The 11,749-nt window shown below is 45.9% G+C and overlaps 1 protein-coding gene across 1 annotated transcript; it reads right to left on the bottom strand.

Annotated features, from left to right (window-relative positions):
• Positions 1 to 2,164: 2,164 nt before the first annotated feature.
• ARL2BP (ADP ribosylation factor like GTPase 2 binding protein) lies at positions 2,165 to 11,470 on the bottom strand. The gene is made up of 6 exons (XM_021665014.2): positions 11,327 to 11,470; positions 10,605 to 10,666; positions 7,843 to 7,949; positions 6,633 to 6,718; positions 5,983 to 6,079; positions 2,165 to 3,621 (listed from the first exon to the last, which is right to left on the bottom strand). Exons 1-6 carry the CDS (start codon positions 11,362 to 11,364, stop codon positions 3,520 to 3,522), a joined length of 492 nt encoding a protein of 163 aa, XP_021520689.1. The 5' UTR covers positions 11,365 to 11,470; the 3' UTR covers positions 2,165 to 3,519.
• Positions 11,471 to 11,749: the final 279 nt, after the last annotated feature.

Genomic DNA, 11,749 nt, shown 5'->3' with positions numbered 1-11,749 from the left:
TTGGGCAGGTTAGGTGATCTTACTGAATGAAAGATTTCAACAATATCACCTACCTCAAAAGTCTGTGAAGCTCAGAGGTCATATATCAAGGTGGCCAGCCATGCCGCATGCTCAGAGCTGGTAGAGACAGCAGAGGAAAGCAGCTGAGTACTCCCGAGCTTATTTTTCCAACACCATAGAGCAGGGTTCTCTGAACAATAAGGTAAAAGCGTTTCTAGACACCCTCTGGTCACTTTTTGTTATTTTTTGTGGAGATGGGAGTCTCGCTCTGTGCCCAGGCTGGAGTATAGTGGTGCAATCTTGGCTCACTGTAACCTCTGCCTCCTAGGTTCAAGCAATTCTCCTGCCTCAGTCTCCCGAGTAGCTGGGATTACAGGCGCCCGCCACCACGCCTGGCTAATTTTCGTATTTTTAGTAGAGATGGGGTTTCTCCATGTTGGCCAGTCTGGTCTGTAACTCCTGACCTCAGGTGATCCACCTACCTTGGCCTGTCAAAGTGCTGGGATTATAGGTATGAGCCACTGCGCCTAGCCTCTGGTTCCTTTTTAAAAGTGGGAATTAAAATGTAACTAAGTTCAAACAGTTGCAGATGAGCTACTCTGTTATTAAGGGATGGGGGATTAAGTCCAGTACCTATGTCCTGGTCAGCCTGGGACAAGCCCAGTTTGTGCTGTTGTCCTGGTATAATTTGTTTTTTAGGGGACAGGGTCTTGCTCTGTTGCCCAGGCTGGAGTGCAGTGCCACAACCATAGCTCACTGCAGCTTTAACTGCCCAGGCCCAAGCAATCCTCCCGCCTCAGCCTCCTGAATAGCTTGGACTATAGGTGCATGCCACCACGGCCAGCTAATTTTTAAGTTTTTTTGTAGACACTGGGTCTCGATATATTGCCAGGCTGGTCTTAAACTCCCAGATTCAAGTGATCCTCCCGCCTCAGCCTCCGAAAGTGCTGAGATTATAGGCGTGAGTCACTGCACCTGGCCTTGGTATAAATATTAGTAGCATCACTGTTTAAAGTGTCTCAGAGTCTGAATAATAAATTAGTAATTCCTGGAATAAGTTGCAAGAGTTTGGCTTTAAGGAAAGGCAATGCACTTAAATGCAAAACAAATTCCTAGGCAAGTTAGAGAGGTCACCTGTTATGTTTCTGGCATGAATCAAACAGCCTGTTTCAGGGGACATATTAAAGGCGCTCAGTCAATCCTAAGAAGTCTCAGCAGTTTGTGTGACTTGTGTTCCACTGGGGAGGAGTCCTAAGCAAGAGGACTAGGACTTCCTCACCCCAGGCCAGGTGGGACCCCCATCAACAGTGGTACCTGACATCACAGTCTAAGTGTCTGTTGGTGGACAGAGAGGCTGCTAGTTTATTTTAAAAGAAACCAGAAAGCCTACTTATAATATTAAGCAACAACAGACTTGCCTTTTTTCTGAGCAGAAACAGTGAAAAACTGGCCGGGCACAGTGGCTCACACCTGTCATCCCAGCACTCTGGGAGGCAGGTGGATTACCTGAGGTCAGGAGTTTGAGACCAACCTGACCAACATGGTGAAATCTGAAATCCTGTCTCTACTAAAAATACAAAAATTAGCTGGGCATGGTGGTGGGTGCCTGTAATGTAATCCCAGCTATTCGGGACGCAGCCCAATCTCTGAACCCAGGAAGTAGAGGTTGCAGTGTGCCAAGATCATGCCACTGCACTCCAGCCTGGGCAATAAGGGCAAAACTCCACCCCACCCCCCAAAAAAGAAGTGTGAAAAACCAATTTGCCTTTATCGTTGTTTTTTCATCATTTAATCTCTGGGACTTGTCCACTGGCCTTTTCTCAAGCAGGCAGGCTGGTCCACATGTCTCAGCAAGGGGCCCCAACATGCCTGGGCTGTGGTGGACAGTCCCATTTATAGACAGAGCAAGGAAAGCAAGCCCAGGAGAGGTGGCATTTTAAAAAGCTGGCTCTGAGTGGTTTTAAAGGGCCAAAGTGAGCTGGTGCAAGTGCTGTGAAGTTTACAACTAATAGATCGGAACCAGTTGCAGGTTTCCTTCTTCCTTCTCTACTCCCATTGCTTCACTTGACTAGCTTTAAAACAAAAACAAAAAACAAACCCACAAAGCAATAATAACCTGATGGTGGTGGCTACGTTATAGAAAGAATAGACTCATCGAGAATGGTGATTCTTGCAAAACACCTCAAATTTTACTTATGGTACAAAAGTATTTAATAAGTGACAGATCAGTACAGAAAAACACAGCGCTTATAGCTTTTCCTTTAAAACCATAATGGCCAAGTGAAAAGTCAGTACAGATTCTTATTTTTACTATTAAAAAAAGTCAAAGGGACACGCTGGGAATTGGACTACTATGTTTTTTTCTTTCTAGAGATGACATACATGTTTTCTGATAAGTAATCTAACACACACTGCACTACACCAAAGCAGACAAACAGCCAGTAAAGCTGTGTTCTACCTGCTACTCATGCTGGGCTGGACAGTGGAACACCATCTTGGTAGGAGAGATTTCGACAGGAAAAAAACTGCAGTCCTACCTAACCCAGAGAACCTAACAAACTGGTTTATACAGAAGGATTTTCAGCAAACATGCAAGCACACTAACATGCTATAAGAATCTGTTTTAGTCTATTTCTAGCACACAGCATACATTCATTGGTGCCCAGTAACACAGGAATGAACGCCAATGTAGAAAGCATTTTTGCCTTCACAGCACTAACAAACACCTAAAAAGCTCACAGCATATAATACTTTGATCTTTTACGTGGATAATCATGGAAGTTCCAAGATCACATCCACTAGGTTAGCCTGAGTATTCATCTATAAAAATATTTTTTTTTTTTTCAAAAATAATGCTTAAAAGAGACTTCTAGAAACAATGGGGACTAAATCAGAACCAGAAGACAGTGACACTAGGACTGGAAATGTTAGGACTAGGGGTGGGTTTTCAAGTGGAGCTTTTATGCTGAGGATGTCGCTTTCTGTTGGTTCCTACAGCTGAGACAAGCTGTGATCACAGGAGATTCCGAAATCTCAAGATGAGCTAGAGTAACACCCTAGATAAACATCAGGAACCCCACTGAGGCTGAAGTACTGAAACCATGACCCATGTGAAAAAGGGGTGCAAGTGCACAAAAAGATTCATGCCGAGCCTGCTGGGACGGGGTGGTGACGGCAGGTTAGTCCACACTCACACACCAGCATGTATGCTGGGGGAAGGGCCCCCCCAGGTGGAGTGCCTGACATGGGCTCACTCCAGAAGTGTCTGACTCAGAAGCCCCTGAGACAGGTGTCTACTTAAGGAGGAGAGGAATACTATGGTAAATGAATACAAGGTGTTTCAGGAGAAACAGGTCCAGGAGGGGTTACATCATTTTGGTTTTGACCTATCAATACTTAACATACATGAAGAGTTACATAACAGAGTCAGTCTTTTTAAGATGTATTCTGTCATCATGAGCTGAGCCTATTGGGCCGGTGACATCCAGAATGATCCCATTCATTGGCTGGAGGTAGGACCTAGTGCCGCAGATTGCTCGGGAAAGCTGGCATAGATGATGATTTGCACAACGATGTCACCACTAAGCCACTGCTTAAATCCAGTCCTCGGCCTTCTTTTTCCTATACAAGAAAACAACCAAAAGCAAGGACTAGAAAGAACCCTGGCTTAGAATCTTGCCTCCGACGTGGGGAAGGCAGAGCTCAAGGTAGGAAGAGTACATAGGAAGGGAACAGAGGTTATTGGTATTCTGCATTTCTCTTCAGTACTAGCCTGCCCTAGTCTTACTTTATTATTTTTAAAGAGGTAGGGTCTTACTCTGTCACCAAGGCTGGAGTACAGTGGCTTGATCATAGCTAACTGCTGCCTGGAATTCCTGGGCTCAAGTGATCATCCTGCCTCAGCCTCCTGAGTAGCTATTACTACAAATGTGCACTACCAAACCTGGCTTTTTAACTTTTATTTATTTTATTTTTGAGACGAAGTTTCACTCTCTCACCCAGGCTGGAGTGCAGTGGCGCAATCTCCGCTCATTGCAACTTGTGCCTTCCACTTTCAAACAATTCTCTTGCTCGGCTTCCCAAGTAGCTGAGATTCAGGTGCCCGCCACCACACCCAGCTAATTTTTGTATTTTTCCATAGAGATGGGGTTTCACGATGTTGGCCAGGCTGGTCTCGAACTCCTGACCTCATGATTCGCCCGCCTTGGACTCCCAAAGTGCTGGGATTACAGGGATGAGCCACTGCGCCCAGCCTATTTTTATTTTTGTAGAGACAGGGTCTTGCTATGTTACTCAGGCTAGTCTTGAACTCCTAAGCTCAAGCGATTCTCCTGTCTTGGCCTCCCAAAGCACTGGAATTGTAAGTATGAGCCACTGTGTCCAGCCTGGCCCTGGTCATTCTTAAAATGAACTCTTAAAAAAAGTACCTCCCGAGCCGGGCGCGGTGGCTCACGCCTGTAATCCCAGCACTTTGGGAGGCCGAGGCGGGTGGATCACGATGTCAAGAGATTGAGACCATCCTGGTCAACATGGTGAAACCCCAGCTCTACTAAAAATACAAAAAATTAGCTGGGCATGGTGGCGCGTGCCTGTAATTCCAGCTACTCAGGATGCTGAGGCAGAAGAATTGCCTGAACCCAGGAGGCGGAGGTTGCGGTGAGCCGAGATCGCGCCATTGCACTCCAGCCTGGGTAACAAGAGTGAAACTCCGTCTCAAAAAAAAAAAAAAAAAAAAAAAAAAAAAGTACCTCCCTTGCAGTGAGCTGAGATTGCACCACTGCATTCCAGCCTGGATGACAGAGCAAGATTCCACCTCAAAAAAAAAAAAAAAAACACACCTCCCTTCACTGGAAAACATTTTTCTTTCTTTTCTTTTTTTTTTTTTTTTTTGTGAGATGGGGGTCTTGCCATGTTGCCCAGGCTGGAGTGCAATAGCTATTCACAGGCACCACTACTGTGTAATACAGCCTCAAACTCCTGGGTCAAGTGATCTTCCTGTCTCACCTTTCAAGTAGCTGGGACTACAGGCATGCACCACCATACCCAACACCATTTATTTTTCTTTTCTTTTTTTTTTGACACAGGGTCTGACTGTCACCCAGGCTGGACTGCAGTGGTACAATCACAGCTCATGGCAGTCTCAACCTTCTGGGCTCAAGCAGTCCTCCTGCCCAGCCCCCAAAGTAGATGACTGAGACTATAGGTATACACCATCACACCAAGCTAATTTTAGTATTTTTCATACAGACAGGGTTTTGCCATGTTGCCTAGGCTGGTCTCAAACTCCTGAGCTCAAGCCATCTGCCTGCCTCGGCCTCCCAAAGTGCTGGGATTCTAGGTGTGAGTCACCATGCCCGGTCTCCTATTTTTCTTATAAAGAGCTTGCATTATAAGAAAGGCAAGGCAGAGCCGGACGAGGCGGCTCACACCTGTAATCCCAGCACTCTGAAAGGTGGAGGCAGGAGGATCACCTGAGATCAGGAGTTCAAGACCAGCCTGGCCAATGTGGTGAAACCCCATCTCTACCAAAAATACAAAAATTAGCCAGGCGTGGTGGCAGGTGCCTATATATAGTACCAGCTACTCGGGAGGTGGAGGCAGGAGAATCACTTGAATCCAGGAGGTGGAGGTTGCAGTGAGCTGAGATCGTGCCATTGCACTCCAGCCTGGGTGACAAGAGCAAAACTCCATCTCAAAAAAAAAAAAAAAAAAGAAAAGAAAGGCAAGGTAGAATGAGACCTGTTTTGTTGTTCTGATTAGGAACTCTAAGATGGTACCTGGGGCTTGTTTCATGAAAACATGGAAAGGTCCCAGCCACAGTAGAATAGCAGCTTACTCTTCTGATACCTCATCAGCTGCTGGACTAATACTGGCCACTTTAAAGGGAGAAGGATGGGGGAAGCATGGGAGGTTTGTATTTAGTATTTCTACCCAGAACTTTCTAAGTAGCTAAAAGTGGCTAAATAGGCAGTAGTAACTTACTGCTCTGTAGTCCAAAAACATTTCTTTAAAAGCCAGAAAATCTGTAAAGGTGAGCAGCATGTCGAATATGTCGCCAGCCACTTCATCTTTATGATGCCTACAAAAGGAACAGGCAGCTGTTTTGTGAATGAATGATCAAACAGTCCTCAAGATTGCTTTCGTTTTGCTTTTCCCCACCCCATCCCCACCCACTGCACTTTTTTTTTTTAAGAGACTGGGTCTTCTCTATCACCCAGGCAGGAGCGAAGAGGTTCCATTATAGCTCACTGTAGCCTTGAACTCCTGGGCTCAAAGGATCCTCCAGCCCCAGCCTCCTGAGTAGCTAGGCCCACAGGTGTGCAACACCACACCTGACTAATTTATTTTTTGTAGAGTTGGGCCTCATTATGTTGCCCAGGCTGGTCTTGAACTCCTGGGCTCAAGTGATCCTCCTCCCTTGGCCTCCCAAAGCACTGGGAATACAGGCGTGAGCCACAGTGCCTGGTCTTTTCGAGATTTCATTAAAAGGTTTGAGGGCTTCCTACACAGGACCTAACCACCAAGGGCATGCACAGGAAAATAAACAAAACAAGTAGGGTCTTTTGGTCAGCCTAGGCAAGGAAGAAAGTGAGAACAAAACAAAACACAAACATCAGTCAAGCTCAACTCACTGTAATGTTGTGGTGAAAGCTGCCATGTTGAATCCAGGCATCCGCTCCAGCAGCTGTTCTTCAATATATTTTTCTACCAGAGAAATCTGCAACAGTAGAAAGGATTTTGGTGAGACCACACTTTGGGAAAACAAGACTTTTCATAAAGCCTGCCCTCCAGCCCTTCAAACATTTCCTGAAGTCCTATTCTGTGTGCCACAATCTACACTGAGTGCCAAGGACACCAGAGGACCAAAACACAGCTTCTGTCCTGGAGAAGTACTCAGCCTGGTGTGGAAGAGAAGCACTAGCTGGTAATATGCTGTAACAGGGCAGATGCCCTGATACAGGTGGAGACAGTGAGGAGCACCGTGCCCACACCCACAACCCAGTGCAGGGTGCAATAACTGGGGGCTTTGCTTCCTGGGTAGATGGCATCTGTGCAAACAGAACATACAGAAAACATAGACATGGAGGCAGTCACAAGTTCTTTCTGGGCAGGTTTCATTGTTTATGCCACACTTCTGTGTTAAGAAAATAAAGTCCTGGAGGCTGAAATGGATTCTTAGATGACAGAATCCCAGGGGGCTGTGAGAGACCTCAGGGTAAAGTGTAGAGACCCAGGGGTGACAAGCTGAGGTTCCTGGGTTCCAGTCTTGGTTTTTCCACCAACTAATTAGTGATCTTGGTCTCAGTTTTCACTTTTACTTAACAGTCGTACATATCTGACTGGATTATACAGAAGAAAGAATGAATGTGTGAAAGCAAGAGGTTTGTCAAAAGCATGCAGATGCAAGGTATGAAGAAATCATGTACTGTGACTGAAAGTAGGATTATGATAAGCCAAACCTATTTTATTATATTTAATATTTTTTTTTAGAAAGAGGTCTTTCTGTGTTATGCAGGCTGGTCTCAAACTCCCAAGCTCAAGTGATTCTTCCACCTCAGCCTCCCAAACAGCTGGCACTACAAGTCCGCTACAGAGCCCAGCTCAAACTTCTTTTAAATAAGAAGCCGATGAGCTAATCAAATATTTGCCTGAAAGCCTTTTGGAAAATAGCCCCAAAGGCTGTGCAGAGGAAAATGAACTTAAACCAGATTCTTATGAGGATTCCTGGCAGTGTACTAGTGGCATATTTTAAAAGGCAGAAAATTTCAATGTCTTTTGATTCTAAATTTAAATTTTTAAAAAATTCTAACCTCCTGGTAGGAGACATAGGAATCTACTCACGTATTCATTAAAAATAGGTGTGTAGGTGAGTTTATTCTCCTCTGTGTCTTCAAACTCCAGGTAGTACTTGTCCATGAAATTTCTCTGTAATAACTGGAACTCGTCATCTGAACCACAATGGGGAAAATTTACTCTTTTTAAGTAGAGATTACCAACCATTATGATTTATAAGTAGGCAGGATCTATGTCAGCAGTACTGCTTTCTCAATGGTTAATCTCTAGAAGGAAAGCTCATGTCTTAAGTGGGTATTAAATGGGACCTTGATGTTGAAATAGACCCATCCTGTGTTCTTCTTTTCTTTCTTTCTTCCTTTTTTTTTTTTTTGAGATGGAGTCTCGCTCTGTCGCCCAGGCTGGAGTGCAGTGGCACAATCTTGGCTCACTGCAACCTCCACCCTCTAGGTTCAAGCCAAGATTCTCCTGCCTTAGTCTCCCAAGTAGCTGAGACTACAGGCGCGTGCCACCATGCCCAGCTAATTTTTATATTTTTAGTAGAGACAGGGTTTTACCATGTTTGTTGGTCAGGATGGTCTCCATCTCTTGACCTTGTGATCCACCCACCTTGGCCTCCCAAAGTGCTGGGATTACAGGCGTGAGCCACCATGTCCGGCCCTTTCTTTTTTTTTGAGCCAGAGTTTTGTTTGTCACCCAGGCTAGAGTGCAATGGCGTAATCTTGGTTCACTGCAACCTCTACCTCCGGGGTTCCTGCCTCAGTCTCCTGAGTAGCTGGGATTACAGGTGTGTGCCACCTCGCTGGGCTTATTTTGTATTTTTAGTAGAGACAGGGTTTCACCACGTTGGCCAGACTGGGCTTGAACTCTTGACCTCAGGTGATCTGCCCGCCTCAGCCTCCCAAAGTGCTGGGATTACAGGTGTGAGCCACCATGCTTGGCTCTGTTTTTCCTTTTTAAATTGTGGTGAAATATAAAATTTGTTTATCATTTTAATGTTTAAGCACACAGCTCAGTGGTTTTAAGTATGTTCACATTGCTGTGCAATGATCACCATCCTTCAGTCCATGTTTTTTAATTTTAATTTTAATTTTTTATTGCATTTTAGGTTTGGGGGTACATGTGAAGAACATGCAAGATTGTTGCATAGGTACACACATGGCAGCGTGATGTATTGCCTTCCTCCCCTTCACCTATATCTGGCATTTCTCCCCGTGCTATCTCTCGCCAACTCCCCACCCCCCGCTGTCCCTCCCCTAGTTCCCCCCAACAGACCCCAGTGTGTAGTGCTCCCCTCCCTGTGTCCATGTGTTCTTATTGTTCAACACCCACCTATGAGTGAGAACATGCGGTGTTTGATTTTCTTCAGTCCATTTTAAACACATCCACACAGGGTGGCTTGGGAACTCTCTCACAGCACTTTTAAGAAAGGAATGAATTGGTTCTCTCTTATTTTGATATAACTTCAGCAGCAGTTACGGAAACAGTAATTAAAAGTATGGGGTCTGAAAGAGGCTAGCCTGCCTGGGTTCGAATCCCATCACAGCTGCTTACTTACTAGTTGTGTGACCCTGGATAAGTTACTTAACTTCTCTAAACCCAGATAAACTTCTCATTTATCTGGAAAATAAGAAGGGTTTATAGTATCTATTATATAGGACTGGAGGTAGAATTGAAATGATAATTCATGTAAATAGATTAGTTCACAGTGAACAAATAAATGATAGGGAATAGGGATTTTTTTTTTGTTTTTTTAATTGAGACAGGGTCTCCCTATAGTGCCCAGGCTGGTCTTGAACTCCTAGACTCAAGCAATCTGCCTGCTTTGGCCTCCCAAAGTGTTGAGATTACAGGTGTGAGCCACCACACCGAGCCTGGAATAAGGAATTTTAATAACTGAATAGAATATTTCTAAAAATAAAAGGAAAGTTTCAGAAAGGACCCAGATCTTGGAATAAATACCATAGGCTCACAGAAGGCTCATTTTCCCATAGCACATAGCGTAAAATAGGCAAGAGAACTGAACGGATTCTTCAGTATTCCCCAGAAATCCTCAGGTCCATATGGGAAAAGAGCTTAGTGATGAAACATCTATATTCAGGAGTTAAGGGCATGAACCTTTATATCTGAAGGTATAAAAACTTGGTCAGTAATTTCCATACTAAATGGATTAAGCCATGGAGCCAATAATACCAAATAACAGTGTTCTTTTCCTCATTCTCATAAAACTTAAAATCAACAGAATTTTCTCAAATCTAAGTTTTCCCCTCCTACATACTTGTCTTAAACCTCTGGGGACTGTGACTGCTTGCCTGTTACTTAGCAGGCTTCACGGATGCCCAAATACATCCACAAGTCGGAACTCAAAACCCAGGAAAATACAGAACAAGCTGAAGCTTAACACCTTGTTTTCTTAACCACAAGCCACGTGTGCTTGTGGTTATGGTTTTATGTGTTTTATGGCATGAAAATGTTAAAACTCAAAACTATCTAAAAATGAAATTGCTCCTACCCTGCATATGCAATAGAGTAAATCAGTATTTCCTGTAGTTTTGCTAGTGTCCCATTACCTGAGTCAGACCCTTCCAGGCCCCTGAATTTACGGTTATCAGATGTTTTCAGGAGTACTGGGCTGTTAATGTTTCTAAGACAAACTGCAGTAAGCCTTCATTTAAGTATTGCATTGTGCTACACTAAAAATTGCATGCAGCTTGATGTTTTCTATTTTTAAAATTAACTCTCCAAATTGATTTCAATGTCCTTAAAGAAGAAGCATGCCAGTCCTTAAAAACAGTATCTTAAAAGCTTACCCATGATAATGTCCTCTAAATATCCAACCACAGCATCAAATTCTGCATCAGAGGCGGAGGAGCTGAAAAACATGCCTGGATTAGGTGCTATTTCATATAATGCTTTAATAAAATATTTTTAGTATGGACGTTTTCAAACATGTACAAGAGAAAAAAGAGTAGCAAAACGAACTTCCCATCACCCATCTTCAGCAATTAAGAATGACTGTTTAATCCAGCAAGTCCAAACAGAAGAGAAACACTTGACACGTCTGTGACATGAACGTTCAATGTGACGACTCCACTTTCATAAAACCTGGTTCTCCAGGCTCTTCGCTATCACCCCGTACCTGTCTGCTTGTATGCATGAACCTGGCGCGGGCGAAACACCTGCCAGGGGGGTCATTTTGGTCAGGAGTCCAGGAGGTGGGGGCCAGGGAGGCGTGGAGGGGCCTCGGGCGCGCGGCCCGGCCTCGGCAGCTCAACCCCGCCAGGCTTTGCTGACAGCTGAGGGTTGGCGGCTGGGGATTGTGATGGAGGCGCTGATCAAGGGTGACACCGGCCTCGCACTCCCGTCCTGCGGAGCCTGAAACCGGAGGCCTCAGTACTCTACAAAATGAAGGCCTGGAGCGGGGACAGAGCCTTGGCGGCCCCCACCCTGCCCCGCCCCGCCCCTAAGGACACCCGTATTATAGGGTCAGGCCCGGGGCCAACGCCCGCCGCGCCTTGGCGGAGCTACTCACAAAGACAGCGCAAAGCTCTCTTCTTCTAAGGCGTCCATCGCTGCCGCCCCGCGTAGGCTCCTACCCCGCCCGCGGCCCACCCACACGCAGGGCGCGGCGACTGGCCGGGTTAAGGCCTCCTAGCCAAGGCCGCCGCCGCTGACTGCCTACTTGGGTCAGCGCCTGCGCGCCAGGCCCAGCCCTAGGTACCCGGCTGCGGCCACACGCCAGCGCGGCCTCTAGGCCCTGCCGGGCGCTCTGCACCCTCCGACGACGCCGCAGATCCAGACCTAGGTGACTGCTGGAGGGGCGCCGTGCCCCGCCTCCCGTCACTATGGTCACCGCAACCCCTTCCGCCGCCTCACGGCTGGCTGACAGCCAATCACAGGCGCGCGTTACCGACGCCGGGGCGGGGCAAGACCGGGAGAGGAAGTCTGGGAAGGG

The sequence above is a fragment of the Aotus nancymaae genome, unplaced genomic scaffold, assembly GCF_030222135.1.
Source record: "Aotus nancymaae isolate 86718 unplaced genomic scaffold, 86718_ANA_hifiasm-v0.15.2.pri h1tg000030l, whole genome shotgun sequence".
Classification (NCBI taxonomy): Eukaryota; Metazoa; Chordata; class Mammalia; order Primates; family Aotidae; genus Aotus; species Aotus nancymaae.
The sequence above is the reverse complement of the archived record's forward strand: the minus strand, read 5'-3'. Positions and strand labels throughout refer to the sequence as shown.

What these genes read in the sequence shown, in the direction of transcription:
- ARL2BP (XM_021665014.2), bottom strand. Translation starts at nt 11,364, where the DNA reads ATGGACGCCTTAGAAGAAGAGAGCTTTGCGCTGTCTTT. An exon ending in GAGAGCTTTGCGCTGTCTTT is followed by an intron (nt 10,667 to 11,326) that starts GTGAGTAGCTCC and finishes CATGTTTTTCAG; the next exon opens with CTCCTCCGCCTCTGATGCAG. An exon ending in GCTTTCACCACAACATTACA is followed by an intron (nt 6,080 to 6,632) that starts GTGAGTTGAGCT and finishes TTCCTTTTGTAG; the next exon opens with GCATCATAAAGATGAAGTGG.